The sequence below is a fragment of the Apis mellifera genome, linkage group LG1 (assembly GCF_003254395.2).
Source record: "Apis mellifera strain DH4 linkage group LG1, Amel_HAv3.1, whole genome shotgun sequence".
NCBI classification, from domain to species: Eukaryota; Metazoa; Arthropoda; class Insecta; order Hymenoptera; family Apidae; genus Apis; species Apis mellifera.
The window spans coordinates 22892509-22912679 of NC_037638.1; the positions used below are offsets into that span (position 1 = coordinate 22892509).

Consider the following 20171-nt stretch of genomic DNA (forward strand, 5'->3'; position numbering starts at 1 on the left):
CAACGGTGAGTTTATAAGCAGCGCTTGTATTGTAGTCCTTCGGGATACACCGGGGATTACTCCGCTCGTTGATCGAAAGAATTTAATCTAGGTTTCGTCGTTGCCAATTTTAAAAAGAAGATATTTATTATGTAAATTGTGTCGAAAAAGTGAAGAGACGACACGGGTTTAATCATGATATACGATTTGGTTAAGGAACGATAATTAATTTTCAATAATTTTGTAAGAAATATGATACTTCAATGATCTTGAATATTTTCTTCATCATATACGTATTATCGTTTATTTGCAATAGTGATATAATTTTCGAGGAAATGATTCGAATCTTATTGATTCGACAAACAAATCTCGTCCAATATTTTTTCACGATTAAATCCATTTATTCATTTTCTCATCCTCCAACATATCGATTATTCTTTCCTCGCGGTTGATTAAATCACCCAACAAACAAGTAATAAATAAGTAAACTCTTGTTTAGAAAGAAGAAAACAAGCCTGCCTTGAAAATTTCCCCCTCACGAGATATAAAACACCGAGTTAAACGCGCAAGAACAGATTAATAAGAAAATTACAAAGGGTTAGTTCAGAATCTGAAATATCTCCTCGAGGAGTTGAACGAGGAGAATTCGAGAGTCTCGCAGGAAGAAAGTCGTCTCGAAGACGTTGAAGATACAACGTGGAAACGTGGCCCGTTTAACCAACCGGCTCTCACCTCCACACCCTTCTCGAGAAAGAAGAAGAAGAAGAAGAAGAAGAAGAAGGAACAGAGAGAAACGTAGGAGGGGAGGAAAACGGGAAACAGAGCGGCAACGAGAATGCATTTGAGTGTAGCACGAGCGAGCTACCTATTTACTTGCTCGTCAGCCGGCGCGCCTTGGAACACCGAGCCCCGGAAATTGAGATTAAACGCCGCTCCTGCCGTACCAGATACACACACGGACACATTGTGATCCTTGTTAACGTTACCACCACTGTGTTGGAAATTCGAGCCGACCCACTCCCGGATTTTCGTCCCAGACTTTGAGATTTTGGACGAGGGACACGTCGCTCGCACGTCTTGAAAAGGGGAGAAGGAATGTTTTGATATTCGAGAAAATTCGATTGACAGAGGGATTAATGATAGAGATTTTTTTTATTATGAATTTTGCTCTCTTTTTTTTTCCGGTTAAATTCGAATTCTATATTTCAGATGCGACTCGAGATTTTCGGTTTTTCGTGCGTCAAAAACGTTTTGATATTCCCTCGAAATCGAGAATTCGAGAATTGACAGAGAGATTAATGGGAGATATGTTTTTTAAGGATTTTCTTTTTTTTGTTTTTTTTTTGTTGATGATGAATTTTGCTGTTATTGTTTGGTTAAATTTGTTGAAGTATGTTTGAAGTGGTTTGATGTTCGGTAAACGGAATAATTATTTCGAGAATTTGATTGATTCGGCGAGTAAGAGAGATGATTGTGCTCTGAAAGGAGAAAGTTAATGTTTAATTTTTTCAATGATAAAATCAATAAAGTTTACTTTTTTTTTTTAATTTGGTAGATAATTTCTTGGATAATTGTTGTATCAAGTTTCCTGAACAAAGATTCAGAATCTGGACGAAGAAATCTACGACGAGAAAATTAAACATCTTAACGTATTCACCTTAATGAAATGAGAATGTTGGCTAAGAAAGCGGGGAATCAAAGTCAATACCACAAAATCCACTTGTTCTACTATTAAGAAACGTGATATAGTTAAAATTAAACGACAAAAAGGAAAGATATCTTTCGCGTGCAGCTGGAAACGATTATAGAAAATACACATTCGTAAGAAAATGTATCGAAATTAAACGAAAGACATGAAAACATTAATAACAATAATCATAAAATTATTATTATTTTGATTTTTGCAGAAAATAATCTTTTAGAAGAATTTGATTCGAGTAATAGAGAGATCTGTATGCGTATGTTTTTTCTTTCTTCTTTTTTTTTTTTTCCATGAAGCGTCATTTTTTTTGGTTTTTGTTCTTGGATAATTTTTTATACCAATTCGTTTTGTCACCAACATCTCACTCTCGGGTTTTTCAATTTCATTGTGAATAGGAGCAGCAAAATTTCCGCGCCAATTGCGGCACGATCTGGAAAACAATTATACCTGTGACGTAGCGAGCGACGAATTCGCGCGATGACATACAACCATTTGTAAAATTCTCAAATAAAAACCGCCACGATCTGAATGGAGCCACGGGCTCGAGAAATCTGTTTGCGAACAAAGAGAACCGCATCAGCGATCACCATTTTTTTCCGTTTGCTTTTTCCGAATTTTTCTCCTCGATACTTTTTCCCCTTCGCTTTTTTTTCCTTTTCTTTCTTCTTTTTTTTTTTTTTTTTTTCCTTCCAATATATATCGCAGAAGTGCGATGATTGACGAATGCAAAAAGAAGGAGGATGAGAACAAAAAGAATAGAGAGACAGAATCAAACAATTCACCAAACAAGACTCGAAAATGAATAAATACATAGGAAATAGACGAAGTCGACAACATGGCAATTTTTCAAAGAGAATAAAATTGATCTCTAAACGTTGTCTAAACGATTCGATCTAGGAAAAGGTTTCTAACTTCGTTCGAAATATCATAATGGAAAATATAATAATATGGAAAAAACAGCAGAATCAAAACAACAATTCACCAAGCAAGACTCGAAAATGAATAAATACATAGGAAATAGACGAAGTCGACAACGTGGCAATTTTTCAAAGAGAATAAAATTGATCTCTAAACGTTGTCTAAACGATTCGATCTAGGAAAAGGTTTGTAACTTCGTTCGAAATATCACGTGGAAAATATAATAATATGGAAAAAATAGCAGAATCAAAACAACAATTCACCAAGCAAGACTCGAAAATGAATAAATAAATAGGAAATAGACAAAGTCAACATGGTAACGTGGCAATTTTTCAAAGAGAATAAAATTGATCTCTAAACGTTGTCTAAACGATTCGATCTAGGAAAAGATTTGTAACTTCGTTCGAAATATCACGTGGAAAATATAATAATATGGAAAAAACAGCAGAATCAAAACAACAATTCACTAAGCAAGACTCGAAAATGAATAAATACATAGGAAATAGACGAAGTCGACAACGTGGCAATTTTTCAAAGAGAATAAAATTGATCTCTAAACAATTCGATCTAGGAAAAGGTTTGTAACTTCGTTCGAAATATCATGTGAAAAATATAATAATATAGAAAAAATTTTTATACCGATTATCATATTCCTAAAACTCATTCTATTAAAAGAATTTCCATCAATTTTAAATTACTTGGGATATGAAAAAAAAATACCAAGAATACTAACAGCGTATCAGGAATATCCGCAAAAATCGCGTTGTTCGCAGCGGGAAGCATTAAGAGGCAGATCGTTGCGGGTAGTTGCAATAATTTTCGAGACTATCCACCCACCGAACGTGGTTGAAACGAGAGTCGAATGCGCGGCGTTAGAGATGTTCTTTTAAGGGGAGAAGAGCGTGGAGTGGAGATAGCGCTTCCGGAACTATCCGAAGAAGAGAGGGGGACGCAATCGCGATCAAAACTGGCGTTGAAAACAACATTGAAACGTTGCAAAACGCCTTCCCTCCCCGTTCACGATTCCCCGATGCTTTATCGAAACGGCACACGAGGATTTTCGAGACGTGAATTCGGCCAACTTTGTCCCCAGAACCCCCCTTCCTCCCTCCTTATCTTCCTCTCACGGTTATGCTATTATGCGTGCGTTTGTATTTGCAAAACTCGTGGAAATTACGAACGGGGGAGGGATATTTGAAAATTTGGAGTCGGAGGGGAGGACGATGATCGTCGGGCGAATTTTCTTAGGGAAGGGGAAGGAAGGAGAGAGGCGAAGGGAAGATGGAAGTGGAAGTTTATCGCCGGTCAACCGATGTTAATGCTAAGAGCGCGCGGGAAAATTGAGATTAGACTGCATTTCCGGGAGAGCTGGCGTGTCGGCGGTTCTACCGCGCGCGCACGGTAGAGGGAGAGCCGCAGGGTTCTTGTTAGAGAAAGGGCGGGGAGGGGGAGGGGGGCAGGCTCCGTGTATATACTAAGTGTCCACGAAATTTCAAGGAATCGAGGATGCCCGGCGTGGCAGCCATTAGCAGCATCAACCGCTCGTGAGATTACATTGCGCTCATAGATTAGATGCGCCAGTATGCAGAACCGCTAATGCTTTTTGTCCGGGCGGCCCCGATACCGTCTACGAAATACGAATTTTCGAGATGCTGATGGAAATTGCTGCCAACTGTTCGCGCTACCGTGGATATAATCCGTTTTACTAGCAGCGAACAATTTTCCTCCTCCTATCTAGAATTTCATTTTCTTCTTAAGAAAGATCCTTGTATCACCTTGGATACAAGGATTTAATTTAAAGGAAATTTCCATGTGGACTCGATTCGTTGTTGTTGTTATTATTATTATTTTTTTTTCGTATTAACCGCATCGAGAAATAACATTGCGTTCAAAAATCGAGATATTTCACGTAAAAAAAATTCATCCATTTTTTTTTTCCATTCTCTTTATTCTTTATGCGTAGTATGCGTGTAACTGTATGCGTCGTTACGTATGTATCGTATATTTTTATGAAAAAAAATTCTACAAAAAAAATCACTTGGAAAATTGAATTAATTGAAAGAGATACATATAACATATTCATTTATATGTAAATAAAATATGGACACATCGTATATATATATATATATATATATATATATATATATATATGATATAATGCAATTGAAAAATATAATTTATAATGTGTACGATAAATCTACAAGAACGCTTTTTTTTTCAAACGAAATATAAATATATTCCTCGATTAGTATGATCCCCTTGTCGAGATATCGTAATTAACCAGAGAACGATCGTTTCGTTCGAGAGAGAAGGTGAAAATTATCTACGAGAAGGAGAGAAAGGGGGGACCATTTGAATAAGTCTTTATCGTGTTGCTTAAAGGCGGCACGGCTTTTCGCGCATTGTTTCCGAACCACTAGTCCCCCCTCTTCTCCCTCCCCAAAGTGGTGGAGTAGCGCGATACGCGTCGCGGCCCTTAATCCCGTTTTATGCAAGGAACGTTCGCGCCGTTAAATTGTCCAATCCGCAACAAGTTATTTAAAGTCTGGTTGCACGAAACGCCGCAATTAAAGTCCTCGTTGCTTAGCCCGGCTCGCGTGCAACACGGCATTTTGTAACCGGGCCAGGCTATGATGTAACGTCTTCGTCGCGCTTTCCTCTCTCCGCCAATTCCTTATCCCATTCTTCGTTTACTCGCCGCTCCCTCTCAATCTCAAAAATCTCGTTTGCCAATTACTCGATTAATTGGCCGGCAATTCATTAATTTCTCCCCTATCTTTATTTCCATTCGAATAATCCAATCTCGAATCTTTTTTCAATTCATCTCGTTCAATAAGATTAAACTTAATTCTCCTAAGTTGATCATATATGGTTTTCCATAATCTGCATAATTTTATCATTCTTTGTCCTGATCCATTATTTTTGGATTTTAAGAAATCTTAAAAAACCCCGATACTTGTAAACAATAAAAATAAAAATTTAACAGGTGAAAGCCTGGAAATCCATGATGCGAACGAAATTAAAAATCGTTTCAGAGGATATTTAAAATGTACTTCTATTTATTCCTTTTAATGTAACGATTATTTTGTTAAAATTTGTATACTTTTATTGGAAAAAAAACTCGAGTTGGCAAAGTGATCTTGTTTTAAATTGTTATTGCGAGGAAAGAAGCAAGGGAACGAGTTCAAAAATCGCCGATTTCCGCGAACACGTAACGAAACGATAACGTAAAAGTGGCGTCACCAGCTGGTTGCTCTACGTCGTTTCCTTTACACCTGGGATAATGCTCGAGAGGGGATGTAGTTAATATTAACGGCACGCTATAGAAGCGACGCGTGTTGTTCCTACGTAATTTCCCACTAAACGTACTAAGGGATGCCCATGCATATTTCAAAACGCCACCCACGACGCGCCCTCCACCTGTCTATCGGCGTTGCCCGTGTCTTTGACGCTGCTCCAAATTTCACAGACACAGCCGGTGCCCTCGAATAAGTGGACGTCGTTTAACGCGATTTTCGGCCAAAAAAATTCTTCGAAGAATCGAAATTCGTTCGAGGATTGGCGAATTGGAGAGAATCTATTGATTATTATTCAAATCGTTAAATATTCTAGATATTCACGACTCGTCAAGTTTACTGAAGAATTATATTATACGTTAGTGTTCGAATAATGGAAGAATCTAAAGAGAGTCTATTTGTAATAATTTTAAAGAAATTATTGCTTTGATTTAAGGTTAAAAATAAAGAAAGATTTCATGATAATTATTGATGAACGAGTTGATAAATTTTTATTTCAGTCTTTGGCGAATTTTTTTCAATTTAAAACTGTCCATCATCGAAACTGGATTCCTCTTACTCCAAACATTTCAATCTTCCATCTAATTACGCGAAATGAATTTAAAAAATTCTAAAATAAAATCGTATTTAGCATGTTTTATTTTTATATCATTAAATTATTAAATATCGATCGAAATTTATCGAGAGTTTCTCCACGGAAATACTACAATAGATATTCTCTTTTGTTCGTGTTCAACGTATGCAATTGTAGTGAGTCATAAGAAAGAGATTGCACGTGTTGCACTCGCAACGACCGCCTCGGCATGGACTTATTTCACTATTTTATTAGATTAGACACTTATTGCGACGGAGGAACAAGTGTCGGCCAAAGGAAATGCATTAAGATGGAACGAGTTTGCCGTTTCACGATACGTAAAGCAAATATGCTGAGAAGGCATCGTTGCATCTTTAATGCGTCGCGTTACATCGATCGACCGAACGATCTCGTCGGTAAATATTACTCGATTTTGTTTCCATTCTGTATCTGTAATACACATCTATCTATACTTTACGTAAACTGTGATAAAATAATAATATTTCCATCTTAAAAATTTTAAGAAAGAATCACTTTTAAGAATGAAAAATCGAAATTATTCAAATATTGTACAAATGATACAATAAAATATTGTACATCTATACTTTACGTAAACTGTGATAAAATAATAATATTTCGATCTTAAGAATTTTAAGAAAGAATTACTTTTAAGAAAGAAAAATCGAAATTATTCAAATATTGTACAAATATTTAATAAAATAATTCGATTATTCAATTGTCGTATCAAAAGTTCAAACTATTTTCTAACAAGTGCTATCTTCGATCTCTCCAATAAGTAATGATAAAAGCATCGATCTTGGACACATTTCGAACTTCACATTTCACGACTCGAAAGAGATCGTGATCATTTGATCGGACATAATCGCGCGAACGACAGCAATTTCCACGAGGATCCTTTCTCGTTATCAGATTCTAGCTCGCACTCGGTCGTAAAAATATCTCGCACCACTCCCCCTTTATCGAGAACTTTGTCCCTTCGACGGCGGACTTTCGCACGTTTCGCCAATGTTAGCTACATACGTCCGGCAATCCTGGCCACACTCGCGGCCGCGTACGTGCCCCCTGACTTTCTCTCGAGCTTTCGCGCCGCGTGTAAAATTCCAAACGCATTTTCCTTCAGAAACGTAGTTTAAACGTTGCACAATTGGTCACGTTTGGTCGCTGCTGCGGCCAGTGTACGATTGCATCGAGCGTGGTTGGTAGCAGTGTGCAACTGTCAGACCATAGTTTACATAACGACAGTGGACTCCGAACTGTTTGCCTCGAGTTTAATTATATATTTCAATTGTTGTCGAGATCCTGTTTTCAAGCTGTTAATGATTTTTTCTTTTCGAGTGTAATAGAATGCAATTGTCAGATCATGGTTAATAAATATAACAATGACAGTTGCTGTTTGATATTTCAATTATTATTCGAGATTAGTTTCCAATGAATGAAGCAACTTTTTAGCGATACATTTCTCTAAATAAATTCATATAACGAGAAATATAATAATTCTTAAATCCTTAAACCTTACGTGAAATAAAATATAAATCTCTTGGCGTTTCGAGAATTGCTTCGTTACCGAATCGACAATATATCGATAAACCAGGAACGATTGCGCGCGCCTCGTCCAAATATTCTCATTATTCTCAAAATTTCCTTGGAATTCTTCCCTAAAAAAAAAAAAAAAAAAGAAAGCAAAGGACGACACGGATGTGAAAGTTGCTGGCTAATTGACAGATTTTCCGGGACGGACAACCGGCGTTGATTTTTCCCCAGATCGGCTAAAATATCACGATGTTAACGGCCGTTAATGAATGAAAATGAATGGGCGAGCGGGTGGAACGATGCCTCACCGGTGACACGGATCGCCACGTGATAACACCCTCGAGGATATTTTATGGACGGCGTGGCACAGGGCTATTTGTATCGCGGTGACAAAACGGTAAATGCTCGAACGATTCGGTTCACTTTTCCTCGACACTTCGAAAACGTTCCATTCGTCGTTTAATAAAATTGAAAGACGATTTTCGATCGGTTCGAATTACCGAGTTATCAGGGCACACGAGTATTCAGTTAACTGTTCGATTTTTCGAATTAACGAGTAAATTTTGATTCAGGAGTGGGGAGGGGGAGACTTTTCACGATCGTTAACTCGCGAAATTAAATAGCCAGATCTGATAAATTCTTCACGATGACTTTTTTTCGCGACGATAAAATTGGAATATTAGGTCAGAGAATATTGGCGAGGATACTTGGATGGAAATAGCGCAGATGGAGCTGAGGATTCGTTTGAAATCAGATTTGGATGGAAGTATATCGATTTTCTATAATGAGAAATGAAAATGAAAATGAAAATAATGGAGGAGACGATAGAATTATCAGATTTTGATCTCCGTAAATAGTAACGATACTTTTTATATAAAACTCGAAAAACGAGCTCGATGAAAGAAAAGGATTGGAAAGGAGAAAAATACTCGAAGGATTCGGAGATTGTTGTACTTTTACTTTCTCAGATTTCATTATTTTGCCCATAGCTTTATCTTCGGCGTAACTTGGCCGCAGACAATGGGCCGAGGAATAAAGCAGCAAGAATCGAAGTTTGAAAATATCTCATTGGGATTAATTACGTAACGGCCGAAACGTTGCCGAGGGCAAAGTTAGGAGTAATTAAACCAGTAATCGGATGCCCCAGACTTTGGATCTTACCGAGCTGAACAACGTTGATCCTAATGTCTTAAATCTCCCCACTTCGTTAATTTCGCCGCCCCGTAATTTTGTCCTTATCCACATTATCCATTCACAATTGCAGCACTACGTTACAACAACAGGTGAAAAGAAAAGAGAAAGAAGAAAGAGAGAAATATTTTTCTTTTCTTTTTTTCTTGCACGAGTCTGGAAATTATATCCGGTATTTGAATTATCGCGCACGTGATTACGCCCGACGCCACTTTTAAGACCGTAAAGAAGCCGAGGCGTGATCTTATTTGCGTAAATGAGAAAAGAGGATGAGTCGAAGGGCGAGACGAAAGTAGCGGGGCTTGGCCCGCGGCTGTTTTCCGCTCGACGCGCCTCTTAACGTTTTAAATTCTTGTCTACGCGAGGATTCTTGTAAACAGGCGATGCATTATGCAGCGCAAACAGGGTTACCCTTAAATTTCGCGAACGCGACGACGAGTTCACAGCGAGTTGCTCCGGACCAAGGTACCGGTGTCTAATTGGTAAGATATCTCGACAAGAGAAAAAAAGAAGAAGAAAAGGAAAGGAAAGGAGAAAAAAAAGGAGGGCAGAGCAATTTACGAAAAAGAGAGGAATAAAAGGTAGGGGACTATTAAAATTCCTCGAGTTTTTGAATCTTGACCGTGAAATATGAATCAACACCAACTCCTACCTATATATTTCTAAGCGTTCTACTTTCTAAAGAAATGCTTTGCGCTTACAGACCATTCGTTTTGTCGAATAAAAAAACGGTTCAAGCTTGCCAACTATATAAAAAGATTCGTACTTTCGTACGCTCTAAATACACGATCACTTTGAACGAAAGCTACGAGAGTTTTTACGAGGAGCTTTTTAAAAGCAGTCGATAAGCTCGCGCGTGTCTTAAGATCGTCTCTTTCTCCGATCGAGAAACGTTCGACAGGGATTTTTCAAGGGAACTTTGCATATTTTTGAAACGATCGAAGAGTATTTTCTTCCAAGTTGGAACACTCGAGGAACTAACCCCCTTCCCACCTAACCCAAAACTCTTTGCACTTTACTTTTCTTTAAACTCGAGCCAAGTGGATGGCGCCAACGAGACAAGAAAGAAAGAAAGGAAGGAAGGAAGAAAGAAAGAAGAATCTTGCTCCCCGCTATATCAGTTTCAAAGCGACGGCAAAGTTTCGTCAAAAATCGAATGTCAAACATTTCTCGCGATTAGCCCTTTCGCCCGTGTGAACGATTTTAGAATCCTCTCTCAACAGAATCCTCTCTCTTGCGCATCTTGGAACGCGAATTTTTCTTACTCACAATTTCATTATCAACACGAGACATATCTCGTTCACGATACACATCATCTACACACACACCACATCTCATCCTCCTCTGCAAAAGGGTTGAACTTGCGAACCAAGCCTCGATAACCTGTTCCTCCTTCCTCTGTGCGTTTCAATTCGATCTAGTGCGTAAGTGCAGAATATCGCGTGACAAAGAGCGGCTGCTCTCTTCGAGGGAGATGCGTGTGAGATTTTGCGCGTGCGTTTGCGTGCGTGGCGTGGAAAATCGGGGCAGGGAGAGGAGGAGGAAGAGGAGGGGGACACACAGAGAGAATAATATATAAGAAGTCAGAGTGTAATAATAACAGCACGATTGTAAAAAACGTGAAAGAAAGAGCGGGAGAGGGAGGGCCAGATGAGAGAATACAAGCCTCACCTGTGCTCTGCCCACCACGTAGCTTCTGCTCTGGCCTCTCGACCCTCTCCTCGCTCGGGGGAGGCGGCCTCTCTGTCCTTTTCGTATAGTACGGGTTGTACGAGGATGGCCACACGGTGGTCGGCCTTTTTGCTGGTGACGGCGTGCTCGGTCGTCCTGAAAATAGATTAGGACCTTTCTCATCTAACCCAGCCAACTCTCTTCCTTCCCCTCTCCCCTTCACCAACACCGTTTCTATATTACTTACTCGTTCCTTTTTTTTTTTCCTTCCCCCCTCCTCTCTCTCTCTCTCTCTTTCTGTTTCAGTTTGGTTTCGCTTCTTTATTCGTTTAATCCTCGTCTATGCATCCTGTTTCTCGTGTATGTACATTAAGATCGGACGAATTTCACGAGAAGTAGAAACACGATACTCTCTTTCCGTTTCTTAATTGAATCTCGATCACAGCTGCGCTACGAGATAGTCACGTAACCATGGGAACTTAATTCTATGCGCAGTTTAGCCACCTATCTCTCTCGTTCGTTCTTTTTCTTTTTCCCCCAACGATTAAACCAGACCCGGTTTATATATACGACGCGGTATCGGCCAACGTACGATCGTTATTCCGTACGAAATCGACGAAGCGAGAACTCCAACACCGTGTGTGTGTGTGTGTGTGTGTATCCCTCTCTCCTTCGAACACGGACGAGGAAAGTTTAGGCAAATTCCGGATATCTCATCCCCGATCGTGAACTTTGAAATAGAAGAAACTCGGAAGAAAAAAAGGAAAAAGTAGAAAACTATCAGAAGCACTCGTCGAGCATATAAACATAAAAGAAAGTTCGATACTAGGATAGGATTTTATCACCCTTATCTATAGCCCAATCCAACGATTGGCGATCAGTTTCAATATAATAATTTTTTTTCCTTTCCCAAAAACAACGAATTTAAATCCCTTCTTCGATCAACGTTGCCGCAAACTTGTTTCACTTACAACTTCGAGCAAGCTCTTTTCCCAGAAGAAGAAAACGGAATGTCCGCGATCCAAGTTGGAAGCTAAGAGATTCGGATGGAAACCGGGTGGGCCGGTTTGATGAATTCCGCCAGCTTCTTTGAAAACCAGCCAAGTTCAACTTGTTGCGTTTCGATGAAGAACGAGGTTCCGTCGAACCGAGGGAAGAGGAAGGGCGGCACAAAGAGTCGCTCGATGGAGAGAGAGAGAGAGAGAGAAATAAGAATGGCTCCCGATTTCGGGCCGTGATTCTCCACGATTCACGGTCGGACGAACGTTCTCCTCTCTCGTGATCGGTCACGACGACTCTTGCGGGATAAAGTCGTTCCGGGAATACCGCTCTCCAACCTCTTCCAGCTTTCGACCCATCGAAACGGGCAGTCGCAGGATTCAGGGGATGTATAGATTCATAGCGAAGAATTTCCTTCTTTGTCGTACTTTTTAGGAAAGGAATTCTGCTTCCAAATGTATGTAACGATTAAATTTTTACGGATATATATTTATTCAATGAAATAAAACTCTTATCAACGCGAATAGAGATTCAAGTATCACTGAATATTTTGTATTTCTTCTTCTTTTATAAACTTAAATTCGTTTTCTTAACGATTAATTATCGATTAATATCAACGTTTAAAAACAAAGTGATATTGGATGAGAATTGTGACACCCGTTGTGTCAGGATTAACTCGTTAGGAGCCTCGAATGGGAACGATGATATCGATGATATCGAAGCCACATAAATGGCTTACGAATAAACGAGCCGCAGGAATGGACGAGCAGCGGGTATTATTATATCGGGGAAGCCGAGTGAATTTGGAATTTCACCGATCAGAGGATCCCTTCTCGTGTGCAACGATCTCGGAGGAATCGGAAGTTCGTTCACGCGAAATACGCCCCCCACTCGAAAAAGCGCTAGAGACTGGAATTTCTTCGAGGATGCGAGCACACCACCACCGTCTCGAAACTTGGTTTCGAGGAACTCGGGGTCGTTTCGCTGCTCGACCAATTTTATTTATTTATTCTTTTTTTTTTCCTCCTTATCCGCAAGAATCGAGTCCTCTCTTCATTCCCCAACTCTTGGGTTGCCGCTTAAACTTCGTAACTACGATGGAAACCGCTCCTCGATTCGAGAATGTTGCACAAATATGTCTGTTCCCCTCCTTCCCTCGAGTTTTCCCTTATATAACTTACGACCGTGATAAAATGCTTGCTTAACTAACCAGGGATAATATTTTGAATTAGATGAGAAGAAGTTGAAGCAACGTGTCTTGGAATGTTAAATTCTCAAGTTTTTCTAATAGATCTAATTAATTCGATTTCGGATATCTTTATTTCCATTGGAATACTATATCGAAATCGTTCTTCTTTATATCAATCTTTCGGAAAATTATTTTGAATAATACGTTTCCATATTCCAATTCATCGTTTCAATTATTAGTTTTTTAAAATTATATTTTCGTTATGATGTATTCTTCAAGTTCTTTCATTACACTCAATATTGTACAGTTATATTATGTCGATCATTATGATGAACAGCTTTCACGCTACGAATTTACAAAAAGATGTAAATATTTTGAACACGTTTACGTAGAGTCAGGTGTTACGATAATAGATTCTATTCCCCGACAAATAATAAATATACGTTTTTTCCATCGAATTCCGATAAGTTTTGAAATTAGTCTCGAAGCAAGTATAGACAGATACTCGCTTGAATGAAAACAAAACGGAATAGCCAAACTGAAGTTTAAGATCCACATTCGCCAGAGGCAGTCCCGAGCCAATCTTTGCCCGGAGAAGATTGAAACTTTGGTTAGATGGTAATTTTGCTTAGCGAGCATCAACCAAGGGTGCAATTCAGATTCATGTCCAACACGGGACCGTGCAGCATTATACGTATCGCTACTCTTCGTACACAGTTGCGGTTTGGTAAGATGATACGCCACTTATTACTGACTCTCATAATATTCAAACCTGTCCTATGCACACAACCAGTCAACTTTCCTCAAATTTATCGATAAATATTCGTCCAATAATTTTTCCATTACGACTCGAATTAGTAAATATTAACTTTCTTTCTTTTGTTTCATAGGAGATTCGTTTCAATAATAACAGAGAGAAACATTTACGTAACAAAATTTTCGAAATGCTTGGCCAATTTCTATCTCGTCAAAAGCATTCGAATCCTACGAATCTTCGTCCAACACCTACCATCTCTATTCCTTATACAGAATTTCGTCAAATTTATCGATAAATATTCGTCCAATAATTTTTCCATTACGACTCGAATTAGTAGCAATTAACTTTCTTTCTTTTGTTTCATAAGAGATTCGTTTCAATAATAACAGAGAGAAACATTTACGTAACAAAATTTTCGAAATGCTTGGCCAATATCTATCTCGTCAAAAGCATTCGAATCCTACGAATCTTCGTCCAACACTTACCATCTCTATTCCTTATACAGAATTTCGTCAAATTTATCGATAAATATTCGTCCAATAATTTTTCCATTACGATTCGAATTAGTAGCAATTAACTTTCTTTCATTTGTTTCATAGGAGATTCGTTTCAATAATAACAGAGAGAAACATTTACGTAACAAAATTTTCGAAATGCTTGGCCAATTTCTATCTCGTCAAAAGCATTCGAATCCTACGAATCTTCGTCCAACACCTACCATCTCTATTCCTTATACAGAATTTCGTCAAATTTATCGATAAATATTCGTCCAATAATTTTTCCATTACGACTCGAATTAGTAGCAATTAACTTTCTTTCTTTTGTTTCATAGGAGATTCGTTTCAATAATAACAGAGAGAAACATTTACGTAACAAAATTTTCGAAATGCTTGGCCAATATCTATCTCGTCAAAAGCATTCGAATCCTACGAAACGAATCTTCGTCCAACACCTACCATCTCTATTCCTTATACAGAATTTCGTCAAATTTATCGATAAATATTCGTCCAATAATTTTTCCATTACGACTCGAATTAGTAGCAATTAACTTTCTTTCTTTTGTTTCATAACAGAGAGAAACATTTACGTAACAAAATTTTCGAAATGCTTGGCCAATATCTATCTCGTCAAAAGCATTCGAATCCTACGAAACGAATCTTCGTCCAACACCTACCATCTTCCTTATACAGAATTTACAACACCGATTACAGGAAGAATTTCTCGGGGAGAAATTTCCCCGGCTCGTTAACAATTTTCCAAAAGCATGCGAGATTAAACGGCCCGCTCACGGGGACAAGAAATAATTAATTTCCAGGTAAGAGGGGAAACTTGCACCGTTGCGAATAAGAAGTATCCCCGCCTCGGCGGGAGCTGGTCCAAAAATAAACAGGTGAGCGGGGAGTAGAATTTCGAGAGAGAGAGAGAGAGGCATCCACTCAATTAATTCCCTCCCCGGATACCCTTCCCGGTATAATCCTCCTCCAACCAACTCCCCCGCCGTCCGTATTTTCAGAGCGCCGTCCGTTCCCGTGAAATATTCCGTCGTGTTTCCCTTCCGCGCGTTTCGCTCGCGAGAAGAACTTCGTCTTCCCTCCTTTCTTTCATTTCTCGCTGGCAAACAAGCGACCCTTTAAACACCATTCGCTGTACGCCGTACCCACGCGAACAAGACGATGACAGCGAGGACACGAGGAGGAAGGGTGGCGCTAAAAAGTTTTCGAATAAAAGTTTAAATACGCCCGGGCGAACTTTGTTTCGTGGCCTTTGCAACCCCTCCCCCTTATTCGTCCACCCTCGTAACAATATGGCCGGGCCCTACTACCATCTTTGCCGAGTTAAGAGCGCGCTCTCTCTCTTTCTCTCCCTCACTTCGCGTAGTATCCCTGGTAGAAAGGCACGCCTGTGCACAACGGCGTTTCCTTTTCCTCGCCGAGCAATCGCGGCCAACCTCGTATATTTCATCCGCCACACCTTCCACAGGCCCTTTTTCTTCCATTCCCTTATCCCTTTCCATCCCCTTATTTCGTCCAAGTTTGCGCGTATAACTCGTTGAAAATTTCAGGCTACCTTCCTTCGTTCGCGCCGTTATGCGGCAACAAGCGTGAAAAATTCGCGGGACAACTATCGTGGATCATTCCGCTTTTATTCCCCGGCGGAACGTCCCCCCCTCTTTCCTCTCTCCACACAGCACAGGGATTTTAAATGGAAAAGTTCGAGGGGGGAGGAGCGCGGTTCTCTCCCCTTCCTCTTTTCTCCAACCAGAGATCGGCCACTTATTAAACGAGAGGATCACCGAGATCCTAAACCGGGGAAATTAATTCCGGCCGGGAGGTAAGAAGGATCGAGCGGTGATCCGCGGAGGGACTGATTCAATTGGAGAGAAGTGATTCGAATCGGAATCTCCCATCTCCCGCGCGTATACGATCCTTTGAACCGATTGAACGAGCCGATGTGTTCGCCGAGTTAACGGCTATTGTTCCCATCCATGCTCCCCGACAATAACTTAACCAACTGTGCAAACCGCGGTGAGACTTTCTCGTGGAAAGAATGTCCATCCACGGGATGATTTAATCGTATGTATCACATCAGTGTACTGTCGTCTCGTAATCGTGGTGGTAGAATCGAGTAGGAAAGATTTTCGAAAAAGTATATCTCGTTTCTTGATCAAATTCGAGCAATTTTTAAATTAGATTAGATTCTTTTAGAAAGAATCAAATGTGAAAATTTGTACGTATATGTTCAATCTAAAAGATTTTCTAAAAAAAAAAAAAAAAAAAAGAGAGCAAGGTGTTCGAAAACGAAGAATTTTCTAAAATGAAAAATTTCCCTGTTTTATATTTTTTCCGACGTAAAATCAGCTCCTTCCACGATTGTTACGGGATATCTTGCACAGAAGGTTCGACGGCGCGCCTCGTCTCGATCTCTTTCCCGATTTCCCTTCGAACGAGAGCTTCAATTTTACATTTCCCCGAGAAGATGAGACGTCCCAAGGGAGATACCCGTTTCGGGAAAAGAGATCGATCGACCGCGTCTGGAAATCGATGGATTCGATAAACCATCCCCGATAAATCCGCGTCGTTGGGCAGAGAGGCTAATACCAGAAATAATTCCGCTCCTCCTTGCCCCACGATAATTAATTACGGCATCCAGGATCGATGGATGTCCCTGGAGAGACGACTAGTGTGTCGAGGCATTATTAAATATCGTATATTCTCGCGGGCCTAATCCCAACCCCTTCGTCGAGAGAGGACGGCTACTAACGAGGGGATGGAAGGGGAAACGGGTGAAAGAAGAAGTTGGAGTAGGAGGCGAATATTCGAGCGATCGTAAAGTTTGCTTTTTGAAAGAGGAAGATTTAGGGGCGTGTTTAACGAGTTATAAGCCGAGCTGTAAATAATGGTGCAGCGTTGCGCGCAGATTTCCTAAAGGCCGGGGCACGGACTTTATGAACGCGGAAATTTGTAATAAGAATTTATCTGGTTACATTGTGGATTTAGGATTTTAGGAACAGCGATAAGCGGTTTTTAATTCTAATTCCCGATATCACGATCGTTTCACGATGCAATATAATACTTGCCGGGTGAATTAAGCTACGATACGATAAAGCGTTAAAGCGTTTCACAAGTTTTACGAGTTGATTGGGAAAATATCGATTGGGAGATGTCGCGATATTTTAATTCCTAAGCTTTCTACGTTGTTTAAATGAAATATCGAAAAGAAGAGAGTTTTCATAAGGTAAAAATATTCGGATACTATAAATTTAACTCTCCCTGTATAGATAATCTCGATCCATTTGTATCCGGGATGAAATTTCATTCTTGAATTCCTCTCGAAAGAATTTTTATTTTTGCTGATAAATCTTCTCGCTATTTGTACGGCCGAGTGATAGTAATAAAGCAGAGATTTTAATAAATTTCACAGTTTCTCTCTCGCATTTGTTTGAAAAAGTAATAGTTGTAAAAAGCGCGAAAAATCCTATATAAAAGTGTTTAGTTCGATAATAATTTGCTTATAATTAAAATTAAATACAAACTAGAGATACAACTATTCTCTTTGATATTTATTTCTTTCGTGCACTGTAAAATGTAAAAAAAACTAATGTTTCCTTATCTTATTTATACATGCTGATATAGCATAGAAATTGTCTGAATATTTTTTGCGACCAATCCGACGTGTCTGGGATAGATACCGATTATATATCGTATAAACATTCACGACACTTATCAGTTTAAACTAAGAATACTCTAAAAATAAACGTGACTAACGATGCAGATAGAACAATTTCCTCGATCGAAAATCTATCGAAAACGAACAAATTACAACTATAATACACTATCTAAACCGAGGACACACACATACACACACACAATATTTTTTTGACCGAACGATTCCGCGATTTTTTTTTTCCTTTTCTTTTTTTCTGCGAGTCAATAGCGGTTCCATCCGATGTCTGTTCGCGACAATACAATTCAGCTTTGCACGAGGCCGCCAGGACAACGGTAATTGAATTTTAAATGCGCTTAATTAGGTCAGCACCGGGTAGCCGACCCGACAATATAATGTCCCGATATAAAATTAAAATCTTCCTCGAGATTCGCGGATGGGCTTCGACGATATGGCTCGATAAACGCGGCGTCCAACAACCAACCCCCTCCTCCTCCCCTCATTTCGCGATCATCGAAATCAATACGATATTTTCAATAATTTATATATTCGAAAGTCGAGCGCGGATTTGCCTTGAGCTATTTTGATCGAAACGCGTCGATTTTTCTTTTTTTTTTTTTGCTTACTCGTCATTATAAACGAGGGAGGGAAAACGGTATCGGTATTATGGCTTCTCCGTTGACGAGCTGGAATCTCTCTTATAATTTTCATATTCGAAGAGAAAAATATTTGAGCAAACGTTTGAAATTTAACGCGCCCCGTCCAATTAATTCTTTTTCAACAATTAATTCTCAAGTTGCTTCGGATGCAATATTTATTTCGAGAGCGTAGATTTCTGGGTTTTTTTTTCTTTTATTATCGTGAAAAATGAAAATTTTTATGTAATTTTATCATCTATGACGATGATAAAAGAAAGTTATATATCGGATCGAGTCGAACTGTTTAATTTTAACTGTTTAATATCGAACGAGATCGATAACATTTGCTTGTAACTTTATTAAGTTAAACAAATAATTGAAGTTTGGATTGGATGGAAACAGAAATGTTTATTTTTGGCCTTTAGAATCGATCTTCTAAAGAATGTTAATTGAAAATTAATACCTCGTGTATCACAATTTTCACATAACGATTTAAAGGAAACTTTGATACTCAAATAAGCGATTAATTAAACGTGTTTGCATTAGACAGAGCGTAACTCGTCGCTAATAATAAATATTTTCGTAATATAAATATTTTCAATATATGATTTATTTCTTCGCTAGATCGTTTAAATTCAAAATCAAAATTTCAGAAACTTACAGAAATTTTCTGATCAAATCCTTTCGAAAAAGAATTTCTACTTATTTTTAAATTAATTTAACCGAGCAAGCAACTTATATAAATTTCAATAAAAAACGTGTAACGCAAATGATCCAAACTGCAAAAAAAAAAAAAATATATCCAGAATTATATTCAATTTGATCGATTATTTTTCTCTTATTTCCATTTTTTCACTCGCGTGTATCCTAAAATTCAAGCAAAAATTTCAATACGATACAAATTGTGAATTAGATTTTAAAATTGGAGGGGCCAATCCTCTTCTCTTCCTTCGTTCTTCCGTTAAATTGTTATTTCGAATTGGAAGGAAACGATGGCACAATGTTGTTACGGAATGGAGAAAAGCCAGGTGCCACGAGGGTTGTCGATCGATACATCAACCTCGAAGGTCTCGCTTCCGCTTTCCGCCTCTTATCTGACCAGATAAGGAGCAACGCGGGTCCCATTGGAAACTGTTCGGTGGCGCTTAACGTCCCATTCGTGAGTTATTGCCCGCCACGCTCGGGGTCATTAATAATTCGCCAATATTAAGATTGATTTCGAGGCACGGAAGGCGACGAACACGAGCCAACGCCAGATTTCGCGAAACTTTCTCGTTGCAACCCGCAGTCAATCATTCGAGGCCCGATACATTACGATATTACGTTTAAAACCGAGGGAAACATTTGGGCGGTGACCGACTCGAAGCGTGCCCAGAAATATAATCCTTGCATTTCCTCCATCTCGACGTTTCTAATTTTAAATGGACGAGGTATAGGAAATATTGCGCGAAGTTTTGTTAATTATAGTCGAATGTACAATGAGATATAACACGGAAACATATTGCATAGATTTCGTATCACATGAAATCAATGAATCTTTTT

General features: G+C 39.0%; 1 protein-coding gene across 3 annotated transcripts in view; it reads right to left on the minus strand.

Moving 5' to 3' along the window:
- The window catches only part of LOC410662 (lachesin), a 273388-nt gene that overhangs the window by 32135 nt on the left and 221082 nt on the right, over window positions 1-20171 (minus strand). For 2 of the 3 annotated variants that reach the window (XM_026446141.1, XM_026446142.1), the window contains one exon: window positions 10883-11038. The exons of the other annotated variant lie outside the window; for it this stretch is intronic. In XM_026446141.1, coding sequence (XP_026301926.1) covers window positions 10883-11038 — 156 coding nt within the window. The remainder of the gene's footprint in view (window positions 1-10882; window positions 11039-20171) is intronic. 3 annotated transcript variants of the gene reach the window in all.